This window comes from Diadema antillarum, unplaced genomic scaffold (genome assembly GCF_040938485.1).
Source record: "Diadema antillarum isolate AM-2024a unplaced genomic scaffold, OU_Dant_1.0 seq00001056_RagTag, whole genome shotgun sequence".
NCBI lineage: Eukaryota > Metazoa > Echinodermata > Echinoidea > Diadematoida > Diadematidae > Diadema > Diadema antillarum.
The window spans coordinates 115,611-142,182 of NW_027271884.1; the positions used below are offsets into that span (position 1 = coordinate 115,611).

A 26,572-nucleotide genomic window follows, 5' to 3' on the forward strand; every position below is an offset into this window, starting at 1 on the left:
AAGGGTTGTAATGATTAAGAATAAAAGTGGGGGAAGAAAAACACACTCCCCTTTTAATAGAAAATGATGCAAATTCATATTTTAGTTTAAATTGAGAAAATTGCTCACATTTTGCATATCAAATATGCTATGTAAATTACATTCTAAAGGAGAGAAATAACTTTCACTTAAAAAACATATTTTCTACTTTGGCAAAAGAAAAACAAGAGACCAGGAGGGTCAAACACTAAAATGAATATTGCAAGTTTATCTTCCACGCCTTCTGACAGACTATTACTTAAAAAACAAAAAAACAAAAAAACAAAAAACTTGGGGGGGGGGCCCTTTGGAGAGCCACCAGGGGGACATGGTGTCTATTTGTGCGATCAAACTGGCCATGACACCGACCAAGTTTGCATAAAATGTCACAAAGTGTCTTTTGAAAAAAATCAAAACAAAAACTGAAATGTGAAAACTGGCCCCCAACCTCCCATAAACTTGAAAGTAACTAAAAAATCCATTTACTCAGAGGATTTTGCATTTACCAGAGTTTTTGAAAGATTTTTGAAAGATTCTCTAATTTGGGGATGATATCAAAAGTAAAAAAACAAAATTGTACACCCTAGTGATAATACCTGCTGAGCATGATGAAAATTTGACCATGCAGTTTCAAGGAGAAAATGAAAATGTGTAAAGCAGCCCCTAATTTGGATTCTCTCCCCCCCCCCCCCCCCCCCCCCCCCAAGATGGGCCCTAAGTGGGGCATGGTGTCTTTTGTTCTATCACCCTGGTGATAATAACTCCTAATTTTGGTAAACATTTGATATCACATTTTTTTTTTTTTTTTTTAAAGAAGGAAGGTGAAATGTTAAAATTGGCCCAGTTGGTCTACCATGTGGTCAGGGGAGGGGAGGGGAGGGTGTTATAAATGGATCCACTATTTAAGCAAACTTGAGGGTAGTCACCAAGGTACACTGTACTTATTCATAGCACAAACTAAGCTCTGTCACATCTGCTTCTACCTCAAATTTTATAGAATTTGTAAAAATTTCAGGTTTTGTTTTGTTTTGTTTTGTTTTGTTTTGTTTTGTTTTTTTTGGGGGGGAGGCATTGTGCCCATTTCAACAAAGTCAGATCCTATCACCCAAGGGAACCTACCTGCCTAGTGCAGTGAAAATGTCAAAAGTTTACACATGAAGCATGACACAAATCGCATACTAGACAATGACTGATCACAATATACGAAGCTCACTTGCGCCTTTGCTCATCAGGTGGGCTAAGAAAAGACATTGAGAAATGCAATAGCATATGTACACCCTATGCTTCATGTTTCTTTTGGTTTTTTTTTTTTTTTTTTTTACTTTGATTTCATAAGCTGACTGTATTTGTGGTATCTACAACCTGCCATACATGAAACTGACTGTTAAGTCCAGATCTATGAAATCTCATTTTCTTCGCTCATTTTTCCACTAATAAATAATATGTTCCCTAGATATATGGCACCTCCAGCAGGTGGTAGCTATGAATTGCATTTGCAACTTTTGATTTATGATATTTAACATATCATATTTTCTTCCAAGCACTGCATGTACAAGTACAAGACAAGGAAAATACAATGAGCAGTAAAGAACTACCGCTACTTGAGGTCCTTTTTAAGTGTACAATGTAGGCAACGCATAATTCATATTGGAGGCAGCATTTACTAATAAACAATGACATTAATCTTGTAGGTAATGATTCAAGCCCTGTTGCATAAAAAGATGCAATCAAACTAAGTCAGAAAACCAAACATAAGTCCGGTATCAGCCAATCAGAATTGAGTATCACAGAATTATGTTTGATTTGCAGACATGGATTTGATCTCAACTTTTATGCAACAGGACTCTGACTTTACAAAATGTTCCAAAATATTTCATCACGGTCTTCAAGCATTTCACAGAGTTGATACTCATGGTTGGGGGTCTGTTTTGATGTATTCTGTATTCAGTGTAAACTTGGAAAGTAGGCCTACTTTTTTGCACTGGCACTGAATTGAAATTTGTGAAAGAAACTTCAATACCATGGATCTACAGTACCATTACACTAAATTTCAATTTTTGCACAGATATCACAATAATTGAAGACCTTCAGTAAGGAAGAAACGCAATAGTTCTATACTTTACACTGGTATACATGTTCGCATACATAATAGAAATTCCTTACAATTTTGATAACAAGGATAACAAGGCAAACCAATGAAAAGTACGGCCTACCGTAGACAAGAAAACAGCCAAAAATTTACTTAGTGGGGGAAAAGGAGTCCAATCCATTGCCAGTCCCCTCAATATGCTTTGCCTTTAAACCCGTGGGTACTTGCACACGCAATACAGTACATACGCTTTCGCACCAAACATCACACCCTGCACTCTGCTTGGGAAGGAAATGTCATCTTGCATCATGACTTACCAACAGTGTACAAGCTAGCATCTGTGAGCTTCATGATAGTTCCTTCTTCATACAAGCCATTTTCTGTCTGTTTAGCCTCTACCACAGAGCCCACCTACAGGGGGAAAACAATGTCAAGAGATGTTACAGGAAAAAAAAAAATCTTCTCAAAACATGAAAAGGAATGACAAATGATGTGTCATTAACTACAGGTGATGTTCCTTCTTGAGTCACAGCACATGACAAGTGCATTTTGGCTGCATCCACAGAAGCGACTGTTTGTATATTTGTGGTACTTCACAATATTTCGCTAAATAAAGTGCAAGTTAAATCACACTTTTTACAAAACTTTCTCTACTTTCATAGTACAAATTCGCAGAAGTCTATACACTCCAAAAATTATCTGCCAAGCATTTGCAATGCACAAACACACAGACATTACACCACTCCATGTATCTTACTCCATGTTCGTATGTTTTCCAGTTGTTAATGAGAATCAAAGACGACCCAGCACAAAACAGGGCAGATTGATGGCAACAGCTGCAGTGAACAGATATCTACAGCAGTATCATTCACGTTTCACTACCACGTGTCCTTTGAGTAACCCATCTCCCTAGAAAATACATCATTTGTCTTGACTTTGTCTCCAATTGCTAGAACATTGCACTTTCACACAAACTGAGGCATGTGCCTGCAGTGTGCACTGAGAATGAAGGTGAAAGTCTACAAAGCTCTCATCTTATCTAAAAGACCTGTTAACGTGAAAGAGACATTATGCCAAAGAAATACAATTAGCAGAAAGTTCAAAGACAGGTTGATGCATGTTGGATGTGACAGTCAAGGTTAAATGTGAATAGGGCTTGAGATTTAGAGGATCTAACATCACAGTAGTCTTCAGGCTTTTGAAAGGTGCAATATTACAGTTTATGTAATGCATCCATTGTTATTTGAGGGGAGGACCCAAGTTGAGAGTTAGTCTTAATGGTTGATTACACCAAGGCCCATGATAGTCATGGTCACTCAGGCCTGTAAAAGTCAACATGAAATTCTAAAATGAATGTGTGACTTCAAGTTTAGACCCATTTTTTCCCATAAGAAATGAACTACTATTCAGGATGCTACAACTGTACAAACCTGTACTTGCATGACTGCTCAAGGCAACCCAAACTCCTGTTTGAGCAAGTAAAGTAAATGGGCACTTGCCTGTTAGATGCATGTGCCCTTGCCCAAATGCCCTTTCTCAAAGTTTCAGGTACGGTATATAGGACAAATTTCTTTGGTTATGCACTTTTAATGCACATTTTTTTCCCCCTCTTTGGCCAGACAGGGCTATTTGGCAACCATGTTACACTAAAATGTTGAATGTTCCCATTTTTTTCATACAGCTTAAAGGGAAACAAATCAAATTTACAATTTAGAACCAATTTACAGCACTTGGCGAGTAATAAATATCAAATCAGTTCCGCTCATTTCTTAATGACAAGTTTCTCGAAGTATACAAATGGTTTGGAATAAAACTAAAATAGTTGAGGTTTATTAGCCAGTTGCTGCAAACTCAGTTTATATTCAATTAAGTGAGCCAAGAGTGTTGTCTGAATGGCAATGCTTTCCATTTAGTAGCATTTGGGAAGGGGTGGGTGGCTTGAGAAGATTAGCTCATTATCTAGCAGAAATGAATCATGTTACGATTACCTCGTGACATTTAATTCCAGCATCAAGAAGTACAGAAATATGACATTTTTCATCAATTGGGGCCAACAGAGATCTTCACCACCCACCAGTACTAAAAATGTAAAATAACTTGAACTGTTGTCCACATCTCATTATCAAAAGAAAAAGAAAAAGGAGGAGAAACAGTTTCCATGCCCTCGGGGCATGGATTTTTTGTTTGTTTGTTTGTTTTTTGTTCTCACTAGCCTGAATGTTTATTTGAGGAAGTGCTCTGTGCATTAAACCTATTCATTTTACTTGGTAAACAGTAAGATTTACTTGCCCTGGGCAAGCAGGCATATAGGTTTGTAGCACCCTGGCACTACTGTCCCTAGCTATTAATTTCTAATGCGGTTTGGTTGAAATTGGATAGCTTTGGATATTTCCTTGAATGAATCCAAATTAGTTGCTACTCCTTGCCCTAAGAAGCAAACCTGAATATTAACTTTTATGCGGTATTTGGCTTGCCCACTTGGGACAACAAATATGCAACAGACTGCAATAACAATAGGACATATATCTATTCATATCCCATTTGTACCTGTCAAATAGAGGCTCGCCATTTGAACAGGTTAGAAATTTGCTGTGACTCCGATAAAACAGATTTATCTTTGCATCCCTAATCAAGAGCATGTCATAGTTACATTTGCGTAGGTGACTCCAATTTCTTAAAGAACAACTTCACCTTAAATATAATTATATGCATGTGGATTGAGAGAATGCAGCAATATTAGTAGAACACATCAGTGAAAGTTTAATGAAAATCAGGCAATCCATTCCAAAGTTATTAATTTTTGAAGTTTCAGTGCCGGCATTGCTGGATAAGAAGACAAATTCAGCTTGTGATGTCACATGCGCAGAATGATACTAAGAAAATATTATAAACAAAATTCAACATAATATTTTCACTTTTCGTGCATGAGAATAGAGCACTTGCACTTGACTTGCCTTTTTCAGAAGGCAAGAGGAATAATATTAACATACACGTACATCAGTAACAAGTCGAGGTAATGTGCAATTGCCTTTTTCAGAAGGCAAGAGGAATAATATTACATTGTATGTACATCAGTAACAAGTCGAGGTAATGTGTACTTTTTTTTTCAAACAATGACATTTTGTGGAATTCTCTTTAATTTTCATTATATTGTTCTACGCATATGACATCAGGCACTGTAGTAATCTTCTCATCCAGCAGTGACTGCGCAGAAACTTTAAATAGTCATGTCTTTTGAATAGATTGTCAAATTTTCTTCAAACTTTCACTGATGTATTCTACTGATATTGATGCATATTAAATGAACATGTCCTTTCAGTGATTTAAATGAACATGTCCTTTCAGTGATTCTGAGGGAGGAGAGTTGTTTAAGCATAGCATGGTATAGCAATTAAGTACAAATTTTGTTGGCACTAAAATTTGGGGGAGTGGTTTTAGTCAAATAACAGAGAAATGAAATCAGCTTGTCTATTGATTCTTTCAAAGGGAAATTCCTCTTCTCATTCTATAGTATTCAAACACATTTTCATATGTTCTGAAGACAGCAGTTAATTGCAATATTCTGATGTAAACACAGAACAGTGCTATTTATGAACCATGGTTTAAGAGCATCTGTTTTCTAGTGAAAAGAAAGTCTTAGTCCATTTCATAATGGTTCTTTAAATCAATAGTGCATTCTACCTTGCCATAATGGAGGTAAGATTTATAATCTATGCTCCGATGTTTTGATTCTATCAAATAATTATTATAACAATTGATCCACAGGCATACTTGATGTATGATGCAAAGTTGTAATTGTTTACTATTGTACATGTATGGGGTGTCATATTGTGTTGCAACACAGAAACTTCAGACAGCAGGCTTTTCAGATCCCAGTCCAACATTTTTTTTTCTCTTTTTCTTTCCACTCATATTGCTATTTGCATGTCTTTTTGTATGCCAAATGAATCATAACAGTTCTCCCACTACTTCTGTTTTTACCACTACTACTAGTACTACTACCACTACTACTGCTCCTCCTACTACTACGTACTATGACTATTAGTATTACTACAAAGTATTACAATTACTTCACTACAGCTACAAAGAACACTGATAATTTCTATCATCAAGAAATGAAGATTAAAAAAAAAACACTGAAGGAGACCAAAACCCATGTGCACATTTTAGTTGGACAAACTCCCATTACTATGGCTGGAAAACTGCCAGTTTCACTTTCCATATGCAAGTCATTTAATTGCTTCTTTCGCGACTTATGCGATGCCTCTTATCTACATCTTACACTCAGTGAAAAATGACACCTGTTGCATGGTATAATCAATGTTTGCTGTGCTCCCAAACAAATCTGCAAAACTAATCACATCACACGTGCAAAATGTCTGCCCTCTAAGATATGATAAAATATGTGAATTTGGGGTAATGCGATATCTCTGGCCTGTGAGGCACAAAAGGATGCACTAAACTCTATGAAAGTGTGCTTTGAGACCTACAATGGAAGACTTAAAAAACAACAACAAAATTTTCCTACTTTCTACGCAAAGAAGATACACGACAGAACTTAAATAACCTCTAAATGCAGCCATGGACATAGTGATACATAACAAAAGTTGTAACACAATGTAGGCGTGTATTCAGGAGAATACAAATATGTAGGCCTATTACACATTTGTATGTACTCTATCAGACAGAAAATCACATTTGATGATAAATTGGGATATCTAGTGTATTTGCACTTCCAAGGTAAATCAAAGTTTTCTCCCATTCTGCACTATGGGAAGAAAGAAGAAAAAAATATGTTGTGTTTCACAATTGCATGGCTTCATGGTTGGTCCACAGCATGTAAATGTACATCTATTTTCTCTGGTGGCCCTTTTGAGCCAGCAAAATCTTTGAAACTGAAATTTTGGTGGCCCGAAAAAAGAAATGCAAAGGCCTGCAATAAAAGGAACCATAACAAACCACTTTTAATTTTCAGTGCCTAATTGGGCCACCAAAGGATAACCTTTTGGAAATCTGGTGGCCCCACATCCATTCTAGTGGTCCACGCCACCACTAATGTCAAGCCCTGTCATCGTAGAATACATACAATGCTACACTGTGCCTGTAAAAAGTGCAAACGAATCACCTCTCCTTATACACGACCCTCTTTGACTTCAATGTATTCTGCTGTCAAGATTAATGATCGAACCCTTTTGACATACTCTTTTTAATATACTGAACATTAAGCATTATATATACTTGAATGGTGATCAAATACTAATCATAGCTTTCACCATATCCACAGCATTGGAACAAAAATGATTTCCATACAGATTATCTAAACTTGACAAACCACCCCCTCCCACACAAAAGAAAAGAAAAACACAAACACACACAAAAGCAAAAGCAAAAAACAAGCAAACAAACAAAACAAAACATAGCAGACAGCTGTGGGTAAATTCTTACCTTGAGTGTCCCTTTGATAAACTCATCATTCACAACACTATTTGTTCCACTCTTGAAGTTGATCTGCAAGAAAAGAGTGTAATGAGTACTGTATATTAATGACTCTGGATGTAAAATATCAGCTCTCATTGTTCCATGGTACATGTCACTTGAGTAAACTGCACGTACATGAAGCAAACTTCAAATCACCTACAAAATCAGAGATATGATTCAACTTTATTTGGAAGGAAGACACTTGTTACCTAATCCACACATACAACTACTAGATACCTAATTTTTACAGAAACTAACATTTCACCCTTTTTTCAAACAAAACCAAGAGCAAATATTACTGCATATTACGCTGTGAAAATTAACTTATTTGAAGGCTTTCTTGGATTCCCCCTTTATATCCACCTAATTAGGATTGATGCAAGACAAGCTATTTTAAATAAAAATCATCACAACTACGAACAAATTTATATGAGAGTTCCAACTCATTGTGCATGAAGCACAACATAACAATAACATGTCATCCTAAGGCCAGGACTGTCTCAAAAGATATTACATTGTACATAAAGGGCATAGAAAATCATTAACTTGTGGTATGATATAAATCAGAATTATTATTATTACTATTATTCAAAGTTATCACTGCCATGTGACTACACACAATGCGTAGTATTCCTCACTTGCTGTGTTTTCAAATTGGCTCAACTTTATTCATACTGTATTCACAGAGGAATTGACTTCCTCTGTAAGGTGGCATGTGCAAACATGTCCTAGCTACTAGTATCACTTGAACAGATAACTGTTTTTGTTTTCTTTCCCTTCTTCTTTTCACTTGGGATAATTCTAATATGTGACATTTCATGTACAAAGCAAAAGAGAGTAACCCTAGGAACATCACTGGTGGGTGAGTATGGCAGCTGCTTTAAGCTACGCATAAGACTCTGTGTTATTTGATGCTTTTGCCTCTTCAGACAACTCTTGCTTTTGTTTCGCTGACTGTCATTTATGATACAGACTCTTGGATAACATGATTTTTCTGTCAACAGTGCAGACATCTACCTTTGCCCAGAGCATTAAAGAATTAACCTCAACTCTTGTCTTAGAGAGTTAAAGGACAAGTCCACCTTCACATACATGTGGATTGAGTGAATGAAGCAATATTTCCGGAACACATCAGTGAAAGTTTGGGGAAAGTCGGACAATCAGTTCAAAAGTTAGGAATTTTATAAAGCATCTGCACAGTCACTGCTGGATGAGAAGACTAGTAGAGTGTATGATGTCACATGCATACAAGGATATAAGGAAAATATATAGAGAATTTCACAAAATTTTACTCTTTGAAAAAGGTGCATATTTTCTCGACTCATCACTGACGTATGTTAAGAGTAATGTAATTCCCCCTTGCTTTCTGAATGAGGGAAGTCACTTTTATCATACGAGAAAAGTGAAAATATTTTGAATTTTCCTTACACTTTCTTTATATCGTTGTACTCATGTGACATCACAAGCCGTAGTAGTCTTCTCATCCAGCAGTGACTAAGCAGAAACTTCAAAAATTCATAACTTTTAAACGGATTGTCCCATTTTCCTCAAACTCTTGCTGATGTGTTCTATTAATATTACTCCCTTCACTCAATCCACAGGTCTATGAAGGTGAACTTGTCCTTTAACCTTCAACCATTACCAAAATGCCCTTGAAAGAAATAATTTCTACACTAAAATAGGCTCATTGTTCTTATTGAAGACCACACAAAATGCCTGCCTTGTAGAAGAAGTCTTCAAACCTTCAAAGAATTCTCACACAAACATGAAAGAAATGCACAAAACATATCATTCTCTTGCCCAACAGGGAGGCTAAATCAACAAGCACCACCTTTACATGCTAATTTGATAACAAATGCTGGCAATGGGGAAAGCACAATGTATGTAGCAAGGGGAAAACATAGTGATGAGCTACATTGCTTCCATAAGTGGTCAAGAATGATGTCATCTCGTGTTGTACGCTGTTATCTATCAATAAAGACTGATGGACCACTTTCTCCTTGTGTGAAAGTGATGTATCTAACAAATCATCTATTTTCTCTTTTATTTTCATTCCCCTTGCCTCTGTACAGATTGTTGTTATTGATCAATGCTCTTGAAGCTTCATACTATTGTATGGGGTAATGTGTAAGATTACTCAATATTACTCTGATCACGTATCAATATCTTCATCGTAGGATGTGACAGTGTGTTTGCCAATTAAGGGCCACAAACCCAAATTTCTGATGATTGCTATACCTTGCTGCTTATTAAGAATGCCATTTAAGGGTCACTTCCTTTGGACTCATATCAAAGAGGGAATTGATAGTCAACTCCAGTGCTAAATGGAGTCTCCATAACTAAAAGGCTTTTAAAAATGAGATGAAAGAGCCACACAAAAGGTTCACATACCTTGCATTTGACCAACTTCTTAACGACTTTGACCTTAGCCTCACAGAATGCTCCTCGGTACTTAGCACTAACAGCAGTGCCAACAGTCAGAAATGGTGGACCTTCTCCAGCCTACAAAATGTGAAGAGAACAAAAACACTTATCCGTTGACATACGGTAATCAAAATGCCTGAATTTTTGTTTGGGCAAAATAATTACTTCATACATAATGTAGATTCTGCCACAGCAACAGAGAAGTAGGCGCTAATGTACATGTACCTTCATATCCATGTTGATATGTCATAATCACCACATCCACAGAGACTCCAACCCCAAGCATCTTCTGATCTGGAGATTCTCCCCCCTGAAACTCCTAGCAAACGGGAGACTCCAAGTTGATGTGCGGGAAGTTCCTTGCGGCCGGGGTCCAAGCCATAGGGTTCTAAATGCTCTCTCGTGCTATCTAAGGCTTATTTTTCAACATGCGATGGCAATAAGTATCAGTAAGAAATCCTTTCCTACAGCTGTACGGGAGACACAAAGCCAGGGCGGGAGAAATTAAATCTCAAGTGGGATAACGGGAGATTTTGCAAAAATGGGCTTTCAGCGGGAGATCTCCCATCGAAAGCGGGGGAGTTGGAGTCTCTGCATCCAAATTGCACCAAAATCACCACAAAATACTCAATACTAGTTTATTTCCAATCACTCACATAAATTTGAGCTAAATCAGTCATGGGGAAGCATCGATATCAATGTTGATTTCTACGCTCACTCTTCGCAAGCTTCCAATTCGCAATTGCGACGTATTGATGCTGCCTGCACAATCTGAAAGCAATGTTAGCCATCAAATATTGTCGAATAAACTACAGCAAATGGAAACCAGAAGCTAAAAATCAATGCACTTTATGATTATGCCAAGTTGAATAAAGCTGAATGAGAAATGCCCAAGAACACATTGACATGTACACAAACAGAAAGAGGCACATGCATGTACACACACATTTCAACTGACTTTCTTCAATTCGCCAAAATTCACACACCCATTGATTTTTAGCTTCCGGTTACTAGAGCGAATTTGAAAGACACATCACGTAACTATTAAGACAGCTTACTTCAGTTTCACTCAGATTATGCGAGCAGCGTATGCCACGATCGCGGAGAGTTTTCAGAGCAATGACATCAATTCAAAAGGACGACATCTGAAAACTGGGGGTTTCACTCTAGATCTACAATGGCATCTACCTTCTAATCTTTTCATACTAACATTAGCATACTACAATCATGACAATCTACGGGTAAATTACAGAATACCGGCAGCCAATCACGGAGAGCGCAAATCGCTCTAAAAAGAGCGTAATTACGCTTGCCGATAGCAACCATCTCAAATATTAATCCGATCTGCGATACGGTCCGTGATTCGGCTGTCGACGATTGCATTTGTTTACGTGTGTTTTCTTTGCTCTGTGCGATGAGAAGTGTGGTATCTTACGTTGTTCTCGGGGGTTTCGGGGGTGTCCCCCGAATAATGTAGTTCTAGATCCTGACGATGCTAGTCTAGACTAGCCGTTAAAATTTACCCGAATTTACGATGAATACTCACTTTTTTAGGAGTTGAGGATAGTCCGTATCCTAGAAATCGATAGCAATTTAGGTGAGACTAGAAAACAATCACTTATCTAATTGCTGGTGCTAGCTTACAGTAGAGCTTACGCACTGTGTGGGTGCTCTTGACAGCCCACCATGTTGACTCTATGCAGTCGTACAACAGTACCTACGTACACACAACAGCTTATGATGCGTACGTGTGCAGTGGTAGCGCGTATTGAGTCTGCAGAACGCGCGCATGTTTACTAGTACAGTGTACAATACGTATGGCAGTTGAGTGCGCACATGTCTCTTGACAATACGCGTATACGCGCTGCCTTGCCAAACTAGTGTGTAGAGTGATTGATCGTGAATGACTTGTGTCGAAAAGAGATGAAGGAAGGAGGATGTCAGCTGTGATGACGTCATCACGTTTAAAATAGTTCCGTCAAAATCGGCTCAATTTTCTTTATCGACGATTTACTCGAGATATCTTGATTTAGAGCAGTTTTCCTCCGAAACCACTCAATTTTCATAAAAATTGTGTGGTCATGCTACTTTTTGACGGCCGTTCCGTTCCCGGGCTTTTTGGGGGCCCCAGACGACGGGAAAGACGAATTTCAGCCCTTCGGGCTGAAATTCATCTCTAAGGGAGAGCCGCCGGAGGCTCTTATACGCACTAATATGCTAATTTATATGATGCAAAACCGGTATTCTGTAATTTCCCCCAATCTACTATCTTTGATAGTCACATCACACAGAATTTCATTGCCCTTGAGTCCTGACAGTCCTCTTCAACCCGCTTGCTTCCTTGAGCTGAGCGCGGTAGTCTTCTGATGACATCTTCACACTACACAACACACTGAGCTCACACGAAACTGTTCAGCATAAATTGTCGGATCAGATTCGATTCGCAGTCGGAGAGGATGTCTACCACCCACAAAAATCGAATTGTCCGACACGCCATGCAGCTAAATACATGCAAATCACTTTCTACAAAGACATTGTACATAGCTCAAGCATATATTTTACTATGAAACCAAAATCACACGAAATATTGAAGCAGAAAGATCGCCATCACAACAAGTTCTTTGGCTATTTGGAGTAAACAACATTCCTGTCAGACCGTACGTGGCTGCCTGCATTACGAGGCCGGAGCCGCAGGCTGTTACACAGACGAGAATCATAAACGTTGCAACTTATTTCATCAAAATGCAGCACTTTACCATTGTAAGTTTTCTTGCTAAGTAGATCAGCTGATTCCTTCAAGATGTATCCCTCTTAGGTGCGTCTGTAAATCAACAATCCTCCATGCCAAACGATGCAAATGTTACATTACAATCAACCATGGGTCGAGTCTCGTTGAAATCAACAGCGGAGAGTTGTCGTTAGAAATCGGTGGCTCATTCTTATGCTGTGTATACGCACAGTAGTTATTTGAGCACGGTTGTTGTAACCCGTCCCTTCATTCTTCGCATAGACAGTTTAGCGCATTATTCATCCCAAGGTGTATCTTGATCGAAACAACAGCTCTTCCCAAATCTCATTGGCTCAAAGTCACGTGGTACATAGCGAGTACATTTTCTACTTGGGGTACAACAACTTTTTACGGAATTTGATATGTAGAATTAAGGATATCTTTTTACACCAATCAACCTGGACTTCAGTGAAAAAATAATCAATAATCAAAATTAAAAATCAATTTAGCATACCTATTGGCAGTGATCTCATTTTGCAAACGAATAAGTTATCCATTTACCCATAGCAATAGTGTCGTAGCCCAGGTTCACCGAGGAACCCCTTTTGACAACTCTGCACATGGAGCACGAATGCGACGGGAGCTCTGCGTTAGGAGGGCAATTTTGCGCCCTGTTTTATGCTTGCATTGCTTTCCTCCTGTGATGTGGTTTTGCGTACACCTGACCAAAAGCTCTGAATCGTTTTCTTTGCTCTCCAATCGACACAATTAAGGTAAGTCATGAAATTATCGCTGTGTGAAATGTCCTTTGGAAAAGACCCCAACCTTATGTTGACGTCACGGTCGATGGTAAATTATGCAAATTCTACTGAAAGCAACAACTGGCCCCGAGACGTGTATTACAGAAAGGAACAACTACAGCTGTTGAGTCAGTGGTGCAAGGAGTAATCGTGTGGTGCACGTGTGAACGCCCGGCATGCATGCGTGATGCTGCGTATAACCAATGTAACATAACCAATGGCAATGAGACTGGGCTTCAAGTTTCCAACTTTTTGTGAGATAATGAGAAACCTCTTATGAAAGAACATGCAGTTCTAAGAGGAATTCGAAGTTTATTTGTGAAATTTGGTTTTGAAAGGGCTAATAGTAATAACAGTATAATATATCCACCTTTAAAGTGAAAACATAGTTTTGCTTTTTGGTAAGGCCAAGGGTTTGAGAACCTGTCTTGGCACCATTTCATATTTGCTTGCAATATATTGAAAGAGTCTACCAAAAAACTTATCTGGCTGACGCGATTTGCCGGGATGAGGAGTTACTTTGGAGTATTTCGAGATCAAAAGTAAGAGTCGGTATCACGACTTTTAATCTATTCCAGAAGGATCCAGACTAACTCGGTCTCTCAGGGAAAACTCTGCCCTATTTCAGACAATTTACACGCAGTTCTTGATCGCCATACTGAAAAGACAATCAAATATGCTTGATAAACAACAACAACTTCAAAGACAGCGTGTCTCAAGTGATGTGCGTAATATGCTTGTACACTTGAGGACCGCGCGCTGTCCATTTGTTACCTCCGCCAAGGGGGAGGTTATTTTGTATATTGTACAGGATTAGCGCGCACTTTCCTGTCTTTTCAGTTAAGCGTCTTTGGCATCAACTCGGACCATAACTGTGACTAGCAAGAACGCCAAGCGCTGTACAGGCTGCTCCCATAGTACAACACTGTACAATCCAGAAGGACAACTCGTCCCGCCGTCAAAGTGAGGCCGAGTTGTCCCCGAATCCGAGTTTAGCCTGACCTCGATTGGGTATTAAGTTCTGAGACTGCGACTCCGGCGAACCTTTTTGGTTATTATTACGCATTTTCATCGTTACTCATCGAATGTCTTGTTTTTGCAGCGTTATTACACACATTTCTTAGACATAAGTGCACATTTGGGAGTGAAATTTGACAACTTTTGCAGGCGTACCAGTACTATGTTTTGGCTTTAAGACCATTTGTTTTAAATTTACTTTGTTTTATGTGATGGTATCAGCAATCTCAAAACTGATTTCATCAAATAAACTTTGAGTTCCTCTTAGAATTATATGCTCTCTAATATTTCATAAGTGGTTTCTAACTATTTCACAAAAAATTAAAATCTGAATCCTGTCGCAACCAAAACTATACTATACCATCCCTTTAACTAGATAGTCTCATTTTATGCTGCTACCTGTACACAGACTTGAGCTGACTTGTAATTAGCCTAGGTACTTGAAATTATAAAAATGTCCATGTTATCTTGTGCAAACAATTCATGTGCCCTATATTTGGAGCATATGCACTAACTAATGCCATGCTGCACTTGTGACATTCAATCTGTCGACAAATTGAATATTCATGATTCAACTTCATTTTGTCAATATTTGTCAGTTAATACTGACTGGATATATTGAATGCATAAGAATGGTACTTTCACTTGATTCACAGATATTAATACATAGAGTGTCCACTGAAGCAAGACTGCAACTGGACCATGCTGGATTGTATGTGATTCATCAGAGAGTAGTGTGCTTTGTTGTGCTGACCATATCACTCTTCTGGAGTCACAGAAAATGAAGAAAAAGAAGCAAAAACAAAGCATGGGAGCTGAAGGCAGCCAAGAGGAAAAGGCAGGGTGAGTAAAAAAGGGGAAAAAATAGTAAGAAAAAGAGAAAAAATAATCTGCATTGCTGTTGGTCTGCAAGTTGCAGCATCTATATGTGGAATACAAAAGGAAAGATACATGCATCTTTCCTTTGAATTACCAAGTGTTAGGATTAGATAACATCAACAAGATTCAGTGTAACTAGCTGAGATGCACAGCAAATAGAGCTCTATGAAGATTATTTTAGATATTCATATTTGTTGTTATAATGTGCATTTAGATGATGCATGTGAGAGCTTGAAAAAGTGAAATACCAGGGTAGTAGTTTTCACTACAGCGATAGCCCGGTTATGGGTAAAGAGTTTATCAGGGTGATAAGATTTGGGCAGAGTGATCACCATGCTTTCTTTATGCCCAATATCTTTGGCTGTATCATCCACTGCAGGTCAAGTCAGTTGAGTGGCTCATATGTTCCAGGGAGTATTGCCAGCTTTCTCAGCACCTCTTCCTCCCAACCTGCCCAGGGAGAGTCGTCTGGGGGAGGCGAGGCCTTGACATCATTCTTCAAACCCTCTGTTCAGAAGAAGACCACAGCTCTGCCAGGTGCTCCAAGTTTTGAGAAGGTATGTGAACCAAATGGCAAGACCCGCTGTGGCAAGGCTTCTTACCCCTAACTAGGCGGGTGGGAGGGGGGGGGGGTGGCACTCCCGGCCCTCCCCCCAAGACAACAAACAATCCGATGTGATATGGCTCATCTCAAAATGCTGTCACCCTGAGACTACACAACTTGTTACTTTCGAATCTCCAACATCTTTTGACAAAATTTGTTCTCTCCATACCATGTTCCAGTAGTTGAGGTCTTGATTCCAAAGCTGAATGCAAAATTCGTCTTACCTGGCTGAGCGCGAAAAATTACTCGCATGAAAGTATGCACTTCTACAGTAATACTGACTTTGCCAGGAGTTGTGTAAAGTAGCTTACAATAAGGCAGTTCAGAGTTCCACTTTGCGCATGAGCTGGAAAAAAAAAGGTCATTTGTACCTACAGGTATGTTCGTTTTTAAATTCACAAGGCTAAATCATCTGTAATGCAATGATAATTCATGTAATCCTTATAAATGCTGCTTACCAGCACGTCCATCTGACAGCAAAAGTGGTAGTTGGCAATGTCAATAGAAAGAGATCGTTAATGCAATTCAATGCAAAATAATGAAATGGATGCTTTCCAAAGTGTTAATTGATTGATCATACTGGTCATCTGGTCTACACAAGTTTATTCTTTGCTTGAATAGGATCAATAAATCCCATAAATGGTTACGTAAAGCTTCTGCATTATGTCGCTTTGAAAACTAGTGAAGTGCCCCGAACTGAATGAGAAAAAAAGAAAGGTCATTCGTACCAATGTGCCCATGAGCTAACTCTGAACTGGCTTATTCATACGACAGGAAACTTGACAAGCAGAAAGAGTGAGCAACTCTCTTTGTTGTTTAAAACATCATGCAATCTTTCAGAGGACCAACACAAATGAGTATGGCTCATCGGTTAGTTTGGGTCAAGATGGCTGTGAATCTGTGGGTGCATTGTCGCCCACCCACCTGACAGCAAACGCTAAAAGAAGTCACCCTCAGTCTGCCTCGCTTCAAGGTACAGATGACGAGGAAGAACCAGAACCAAAAAGGAAGAAGATTGCTGATCAGATGACAGATGACCCTGCTGTTCTAGCAAGGACCGTCTTTGTGGGAAATTTGCCGCTCACTGTCAAGAAAAAGGTGATTTTTTTTGTGCTTGATAATTATGTAGACCTTTCTGTATGGGTATTATTTTTCTGATCACAATTTGCCAAACTTCTGTTGCATTTAAAGGGTTTGCTGATAGCAATATAATATGAATTTACATCACAACAAGATGTTGCTCTACTTACAAAACTAATGAGAGCAAATGCTGTATTTGTTTGGAGAATTATGTGTGTTATGTCGGTAGATTACCAGTAATACCAAATGAGCCACATTTTGGCAGACCGTAGAACAGCATTGTAAGATGTTCAGTTTTGGCTCTAAGATGATTATTTTGTAGATATTTTCTGCTAAATGTTTTATGTCAATAGTTAAAAAAAATGCTTTAGACTTTTGCAATATTATTTGGCATTACATATTTACGGTGAGAGAATGTATTCCCTTTGAAAATTTAACAAGAGTAGTCCATATCGATAATTCTTTCAGTGGTGAATGTCTGTTTCAACTTTCAACAGGAACTGAAGGGATTGTTCAAGGTGTACGGCCACATTGAGAGCATTAGATTCAGGTCTATGGTAAGCACAGCTGTGATTTTTATAATTATTGTATAATAAGTGAGTTTTGATAGGAAATCTGTGAAATAGTCTAGTAGTGAGATCCTTAAACTTCTCATATAGTCACTTGTTAGATGAGCAAAATTAAGAAATGAGCATTTCAATAAGTGAATGAAATATATACATACACACACACACACACACACACACACACGTGTGTATGTCTACCATATAAATACATGAATTTGTTGTTGAAGTGTGATGACAAGGATGATGACATTTTTGTTATCAGTACTATTATTATTTTTTTGTTGTACTGACAGGTGATACAGGAAAAACCTGCAGTTTCAGACGGTTTCTTTAAATGCAATAATCACTTATCACTTGACAGGTTTTGGAAGCATGTGCAGCTGCATAGACTTCCTGTTTCCAGGAACATTGACGTGATAGACTGTTAGATATGAATTTGTGATGATACCTGTCTGTTGGACATGTTTATGATTGGTGTTTTACATGTCCTTCCTGCAGGGGGTGGCTGACCCAAATGTGTCAAAGAAGGTTGCAGCTATCAAGTAAGTGTGTCATGTAGTATGCAGATGTGGATTGCTTTTCGAGAGGCATTGTTGATATCATTGTCCTGTGGGATTTCAACTCTATGCTGTGACTTGAGGTGCTTGCTCTGAGGGTCATAACATGGAGTTGACATCTTGAGGGGCTTATAATAATCAACACTGTCCCAAGTAAAAGCAGTCTGGATCTGTTTTGTATACTGAACAGAAATGAAATTTTACTTGGTTGATCGCGATTGCGCTAACCATTTCACACATCAGGCTCTGCCATGGACATTTGCAAAGCAATTTCATGGGACAGTGCAATGGTCGCCTCTCATGCACGGATGCCACAAGAACATTTCGTCCTTTTTGGTTTCATACACCAAATAGAATTGAATGAAGTTGTACTTAAAGATAATATAAAGTTTTGGTACCTCAAAAGTTTCCCTGAATTTCCTTGTCTTAGTTTGTGTTTCAGGTTAAAGTACCTTTCATATAACTAACACTGTGAGACTTACTCGCCCCAAAGTGCTGTCATGTCTTAGTAATCATGCAATTAGCTGCGACCAGCAGCCCCATACGCATAGCGTAATGGGGCTGCGCATTGTAGCATTTCGGGCAACGTTTGGTTCTGCCAATAGTCCCTTTCTGTTCGAATTGATGACTGAATGTGACTCGGTCGAGAGGACTTTGGGAGAGCAACACTGAATTGATGGTCAGCGCAAATTTCAAATCCATGAACGGATAAGATGTCTGTGTGTGCATGCGCTGGCCGTCGATTCAGTGTAGCTCTCCCAAGGTCCTCTCGACCGAGTCACATTCAGTCATCAATTCGAACAGAAAGGGACTATTGGCAGAACCAAACGTTGCCCAAAGCCTGTTTTCAATACTTCAACTTAACTGGTGAGTCTTCAAATTGAAGAAATTTTTGGATTTTAAGTTGATATTTACCGGCGATACTACGTCTGTCGTGATCCTGAATGCTACAATGCGCAGCCCCATTTAGCTATGTGTATGGGGCTGTTGGTCGCAGTTAGCTATGCGTATGGGGCTGCTGGTCGCAGTTACCATGCATGCAGTAATGGTTTCGTACAATATGTGTACTGTATTGATTCTTGCGGTACCGCGGTACCGCGACGGCTCTGGCACGAAACCACTATTGCATGATTACTAAGACATGAGAGCACTTTGGGGCGAGTAAGTCTCATAGTGTTAGTTATATGAAAGGTACTTTAACCTGAAACACAAACTAAGACAAGGAAATTCAGGGAAACTTTTGAGGTACCAAAACTTTATATTATCTTTAACAATTGCATAATGTCATGTTGCAAGTCAATGATTTCAGTGGTTGCTATGCATAACATATACTGTTGTTATACTAGAACTCATACACTACTTGTATTAGAAGACTGAACAAATTGTTTGCAATGGCTAGGCCATATCATACATAGAACGTCCAAGGGTCACCTTCGTGTGCTACAAAAGTCAAGGGTTTACAGTGCATGTGCACACATCCATGTACATGCCACATACATATCAAAAAGAGGGCAGTTTGGGTGCTATGAAGCTGTACCATGGGCAATTGTTGAATTTTCGTGGCCAATTTCAACCAGTAAGAATGATTCTTGTAATGAGGTTTTATGATGCAAAATATAGAATTACCGGTATTTGATGCTTCTGAATTTTCTTCGTTGTCAGTGATTCCTGGAGAGAACAAAATACCAACATACATTGTAGTAAGCATCACAGTCTGTGATTTTTATGCCTCTGCCACGAAGTGTCGCCGGAGGCATTATGTTTTCGGGTTGTCCGTCCGTCCGTCCATCCTTCCGTCCGTCCTTCCGTCCATAGTCAACTTTTGTGGACAGTGTAACTAAAAAACGCTTTGAGGTATCCTAATGAAACTTGGCATATGTATGTATGAGTGGGCGAAGTTGTGCCTATCAACTTTTGGGTGCACATGCTCGAGGTCAAAGGTCAAAATCTCACTATTTCCCCCATATCTATGCAATGCCTAATGGTATTTTTTTGAAACTTAGCGTATACATGAACTACCGAATAAAGATTCACCTGAGAGAGTTGTGGTTCATGAGATCAGAGTTCAAAGGTCAAAGGTCAAGTGAAAATGCTAAAATTTCACTTTTTCTCCATATCTTGCAAATCTTTTAAGGTATCTTCATGGAACTTAGTACATATGCATGTACTAACTGGCAGTGATCATCTAGGGAATTTAGGGGTCAAAGGTCAGGGGTCGAAATGTCACTATTTCCCTCTTATCTATGCAATGCCTGCAGGATTTTTGTTGAAACGTTAGTGTACATGTATACATGTATTCCCCAATAGAGATTATCGTGGAAGTTTCTTGTCAAAAGTTCAAAGGTCAAGTGAAAGTGGTAAATTTCACTTCTTCCTTAAACTTATAAAAGGGTCAAAAGTCAGGTACAAATCCTCAAATCCACAAATGCCTGCACTCTTAGACAGTATAGCCATTCATCCAATTAAACCTAGCTCAAGGAAAGTGAACATTCAACACATTTGTGACAAACCTGTCATTTTAATATTTTGCCAATTATGTTATTTAAACTGTTATCACACATTGTCAAGACATTGTGCTGTAGACCTATTAGGAGAACCATGCATTATGGCGGAGGCATACCAGTCGCCATAGCGACATTTCTACTTAGATTATTTGCTACTCAATGCCAGGTCTGTCATCAGAAAATATTGCACTTATATATTCCCTGGGATAATCTGTGATGTAGTGCAACTGTTTATGCACTCATTGAACATTCTGCTTCACAGACAAAAGCATGTTTTCATATTCAGATCAGTCACTTAACTCCATGTTGATAGTCACAAATAAGCCATACCAGTTTGGCAAGTCATTGCCGGTTTGAGGAGAAGCCAAGGAGGGTGGCTGTTTGAATGAAAAGCAGCCAGAATTACAATTGTTTGGCGGTGCAAATGGAAAGTTGGAGTTATTCAATCTATGTGAAGTTTAATTTTTGCATGGATCATCCTAAAGTGATGTGGATAATTCTCACTTGAGTTGTGAAAATACCTCAAAGAAGCACTCACAAATGTTGAGTGAAAATGTTACAGAAACAAATATGTTGGTGTTGGAAATCTTATTGATATGTATTGTATACATGTGTGGATGTGGTCAAAGTTAAGGTTCGAAAATTTTGTTCATCTCATGTTTGCAACCATTGTTTGCACACTTTAGTTTATAATTGATGCTCAGTCTTGTTTTCATGCCCTCTCTCTTGTCTTCATTCATTTTTTTTTAATCCTTCAGGAAGGAGCTAACTCCCAACAGAAGTTCTTTCAATGCCTACATAGTGTTTAAGGATGACCAATGTGCTCAAGCAGCACTGAAGAGGTTAGTGTGCTAATTTGTGATAGTTTCGATGGTTTTTGTCTTTTGTGTCAAACTATTCTGTGACAACCTCAGACTAGAGTTTGATAGGAAAACAGGAAATGTGGTGAACGAAGGAAGTCATTTTGTGGTATGAGTGCCATATGTAGTCTATGATGACTGCCTCTTAATATTAATGTTTTTTCTTTGTCTAGACTGAATAACTGTGTCAGAATCCATGACCTTGCACTATATAAGCACATCTGTATTCCATGACTTTGATGATTAGTTACTACACTGTAGTGTTATGTGTATATGTGTTTTATGTGTTTATTTGTGTCATGTGAGTGAGTGTGTGTGTGTATGTGGCTATGTGCAAGGCTTGAGTCCACCTACTACGTATTCTAATTGGTGTTCTCAGTGAGAACACACAAAAATTTTAAAGTGCATTCAGCTACATGCATTTTTTTTTTTTTTGGGGGGGGGTTGTTTTGTTTACTGTATTTGAAACTGCATCTGGGGGTCTTGAATCAAAATTATTTAGTAACATTGCAGAGAAGAAATTTTGTTGGTATGCTTTTAGGTTGAGCACATACTCTGACACTTGGAGCCCCAAGTTATACTGAAACGGTGATTATTTTGTACATTTCACAACATATGATATATGGTATATGATATGTCTGATAGTTGCACTTGTGAATCATATCCTTACTTCCTTATTGCTTGTTGTATAGATCAAGTTGCAACTATGATTCTATCAAATACAACATACAGCCATGCAGGAAGTGATTTTCTTAAAAATTGACTCATCATCGTTGATCAAATAGGTGTGGAAATGCCTGTTGGTACTGGGGCTTGTTTCAGTCAGCTGAGCAGTAAAAGAGCATTAATGCTGTGTAGATACTTTGGAGTTAAAAGCACTTTTTCAAGTGACCAAACTTGCCCATGCTGATGTGAAACAGCTAGAAAGAACTATTACATAAAGGACAGCTCTTGACAGTTTCAATAGAGACACTAGTGAGAAAAATTCTTAAAGTCATGTATTGATTCTGATTGAAACCCTCTTTGTATTGTACTTGCTTTGTTATTTGTAGTAATGGATGGACTCTCCACAAGCACCATCTTAGAGTTGATATTGCAGGCAACAGCAAGAAGGTACTAAAGCACTTGACATGTATCCATGTAAATATGTGCTATCAAGACTTTGGTGTCAGAATACATTTTGCCTCTCATTAAATGGAAAGTGAAAATAATGATGGGGTCGGGGGGGGGGGGGGGTGCACAACTTCATCTGGGGGCTTACAACCTCCACTGCCCCCCTCCCCCCCCCCCCCCTTTGAAATAGCATGTCAGTTCTTGTGGTCAGAACATCTTTTAAAAGTTTTTAAAGACAAAGTCATGATCTGTTATATTACATGGGTTAGTCACAGTACGTGTACTTTGAAATACATGCATACCTTCATCTCGAATTTTTTATGTTAACCATTTTGAAAGTATTGTTACCAAGACCACAGCATAGAAAGGACAGCTTTTGTGCCTCATTCCAACAGTGCATATCCCAATTTATGTACCCAATTTTATTGAGCACTGCTTCCTTTTATTATGTCAATTGGTAATTATCAGTTTTTTAGAATGCAAATGCTTCATCTTACATATTGTGCTAAAATATCTTGTATCTTTGCTGTCATTTGCAATAATTTTCGATTTGTCTTCATGAAATGTTCTTGCATGGAAGAACTTCCCAGAATGCTGTGCACATGCAGAAAACTTCACAAATGGTTCACTGTCACATGATCATGTTTATCCAATCACTGACTGGCAGATGACTAGCCTATATGTACAGTCATATAGCAGTATACACAAACCAAAGAATAGGTCTATCCAGTAGCATTTCCATATGTCTTCTGTTTTGTATTTTACCTGCAAGTACCTAACTGGGAGGGTGGGGAACTCGAAAGTTTGGGCACCATCTGAAGGGATGTTAATACCTTGGCTAATGGACAAGTCATAGCATGTAGCCACTTCACAGTAGTTATGTTGGTTAAGAAGGTGGGATCTTCCATAGATGCTGTGGTTCGTATGAGTTGAAGTGCAACATATTTTGTCTGACATTTTGAATTGATGTTGAAATGTTTAGGCCTTGCCTCGTTGGCACAGCAGTTTGTCATCTACCAATCTATGGAATGCTGTATACACTGAATATTTTGTGAGGTTTTTATTTTCGCGAATTTCGCGAGTCAGGTGCTATTCGTGAAATTAAAGACACAAAAGTATTGACTCTGATCCCGATGTGAGTGTGACATACGCATGTACATATCTCCATTCAATACAAGACTCTACAATCGCAAATTTAACCTCTTGTGAAATCGTTGGGAATTCCCGATTCGCGAAAATTTAGGCTCACAAAATATATGGCGTATACAGTATTGTTCTTGCTCACAAGAAAATGCAGCACTGTTTTCTTTATTTCCCAAACAGCATGATCTCCGGAGATCAGTGTTTGTGGGCAACGTTCCTTTCAAAGTCGAGGAAGAAGAGCTGCACGATCACTTCCACAGCTGTGGTGCTATCGAGGGAGTGAGGCTCATCCGTGACAAGGAATCTGGTGTCGGCAAAGGATTTGGGTACATCCTCTTTGAGGTGAGTCCAAGAACTCTTGAGAAGATTGCTCCTGGCAAGATCAGAAGATGAAGATATAGATAAATACAGTGCACTTCTGTTATAACGAATATGGCTATAATTAAATTCTGGTTACAACGAAACAAAGATTCAGGACGCAACATTATCTGCTCTATGTTATTTGTTGCTTATTTCTTCGGTTATAATGAAATTTTGATATTAAAACAAAAGAAAACTGCCAGTCCCGATGACTTTATTATGATGGGAGTCCACCGTAGTAAGTCGGAAGTTCAGTAGGTAGATGTGTAGATAGATGGATAGATAGATAGATAGATAGATAGATAGATAGATAGATAGATGGATCAGAAAAATAAAAAGATGGATACAGTTATGTTATAACGAAGTCCTCGGGACCAGCAGTCTTCTTTTGTTATATCAAAATTTTGCTATTACTGAACAAATAATTTTAAAAAGAGTAGATAATGGTTAGGGCCTGAATTTTTTACTTTATTGTTACGAGAATTTTATTATAACTGTGTTCGTTATAACAGGAGTGCACTCTAGATAGATAGACAGATAAAGACAGATATAGGCAGATGACTAGTAGAAAGATCAAGAAAGACACAAAAAATGGATATATAGATATGGATTGATATAATCTATTTCAGTTCTTGAACCTCTTTCTTTGGGTGCATTGCTTATAATTATTTGTAGTACTTGTTAAAAATCTACAGAGGGAAAAAGAAAGGTACCTGTCATTCCTAGCACCATAGAGATTTTGTTGAGTATTTTGAAAATGTATGAATGGAAGAATATAAATCCACCAAGACTCAAAAGCTGTCACATGTTTTATGCTAAGAAACACAACCAGTTGGGAAACTAGATATAGCAAAGTCCATAGTGAAGCAGAAGATTACTTGTACCATTACTGGGATCTCTCTTTTGGCTCTGGTTAATCTCTACAGATTTCATATTGACAGGTTCTGTCAAACACACATTTATAAACACCTCTGTGCTATATCCTCAGAATAGTATGCATATCTGTGTCAATTTTGGCCAGTGTTTGAGTATCTTGTGGGTGGTCTGTGAAAAAAGAAAGAAAGAAGAGTTTATTAATCCTTCATGATAAAAACAAGTCTCTTTCTGTTTATTTTGTCTGGCAGACTTAACAGGGGAATATTATGGAAGAGGTTATATCGTCAAACAGGAAATGATTTATTCAATAGAATAATCATTGTTTTGTAATTATTGTTTCTTGCAGGACCCCTCTTCTGTGCAGTTTGCTCTGAAAATGAATGGAACCAAATTAAAGGGAAGAGGACTGAGAGTCAAAAGAGCTGTCAAAAAGGAGAAGCAGAAAGACCGACAAATATCCTTTTGCTGGCACCACCCTAGTGGAATGTCAAATTAAATGTAGACTGTCTTCATTAATTTAACTTCCATGAACAAAATTGAAGGGATCTTCATTCTAATAAATGTATTAGCATAAATATTCTTGTGCATCACTGTACTTATGTTCTTACGTGTTTGGATGTCAGAAGCAGCCAGACATGATTTGCTGAAGAATTAGACCTTTGTTGGACAGTATGTAGTCCCTGTATTGTTCTCCTTGAATATTGTGCTACAAAGTAATTGCAATTGTTGAAGTTAAATTTGATGTACATCTTGACCATGTAAACAATGAAATTATTGGACGATCAGAGGAGAGAGTTTGTGTAAAAACATTGTAGCTTCTAGTACATAGCTTCAGTTGAAAACAGACATTGAAAGCAGACATAGAAAACTATTTGGTTAGCATCCATCTCTTTCTTACCGGTAGAATTGGGGCTGGTTGGGGGTGGTCATGGCAAGTGACACTCTGCCAGTCAGCCTAAGTATAATGAAAATTGAAATATATACCCTGTACTGGTATATGTAGACATTTTGAAAAGGTGATAAATCCAGCTAGCCATCATACAGTCTTCCAGGGAAAAGTGATGAAATATGTATAGTAATAGATATTTTGAAAAGGTGCTAAATCCACCTACGTACCTGGCCATAATCCAGTTTGACAAGGAAATCAAAAGAAAGCTCGGCTGATCCCCATCAAGGCTGTCACTGTGTTACAACATTTGGCCTTAATTCCTGTCTGTACAGAGTAGATGGCCACAGAGGGCAGTCTGCACAAAGGAGGAACAGCCAAGGTCCAAGAGCTAAAGGCAGAGGATTTCAGGGAAACCAAGGTAGAAGAAAACCACCAATGGGCAAGGGGAAGGCAAAAGGCAAAAAGAGCTGATGATATCTGTGTGTGTACTCTCCTCAAGAGATGCCAATATAAGAGACAATTTTACGACCAAAGTGAGATGTACAGAGCTGCCTAGTCTCCTCGATTCTGCAGTGGCTTCCTGATGA

The 26,572-nt window shown here is 38.5% G+C and overlaps 1 protein-coding gene and 1 pseudogene across 1 annotated transcript; one reads left to right on the forward strand and one right to left on the reverse strand.

Moving 5' to 3' along the window:
- Positions 1 to 12,931, reverse strand: part of LOC139743185 (uncharacterized) — a 31,706-nt pseudogene extending 18,775 nt beyond the window's left edge.
- A 2,353-nt stretch (positions 12,932 to 15,284) lies between these two features.
- Positions 15,285 to 26,456, forward strand: LOC139743192 (RNA-binding protein 34-like). The gene is made up of 10 exons (XM_071653691.1): positions 15,285 to 15,397; positions 15,813 to 15,990; positions 16,878 to 17,135; positions 17,615 to 17,674; positions 18,182 to 18,225; positions 21,503 to 21,586; positions 22,657 to 22,717; positions 24,041 to 24,202; positions 25,443 to 25,582; positions 26,318 to 26,456. Exons 1-10 carry the CDS (start codon positions 15,336 to 15,338, stop codon positions 26,454 to 26,456), a joined length of 1,188 nt encoding a protein of 395 aa, XP_071509792.1. The 5' UTR covers positions 15,285 to 15,335.
- The last annotated feature ends 116 nt before the right edge of the window (positions 26,457 to 26,572 follow it).

Bases quoted from the DNA above. Each gene is read 5' to 3' on its own strand.
- LOC139743192 (XM_071653691.1), top strand. From the start codon at position 15,336: ATGAAGAAAAAGAAGCAAAAACAAAGCATGGGAGCTGAAGGCAGCCAA. The intron at 15,398-15,812 runs GTGAGTAAAAAA...CATCCACTGCAG, and splicing joins AGCCAAGAGGAAAAGGCAGG to GTCAAGTCAGTTGAGTGGCT. The intron at 22,718-24,040 runs GTACTAAAGCAC...TTTCCCAAACAG, and splicing joins TTGCAGGCAACAGCAAGAAG to CATGATCTCCGGAGATCAGT.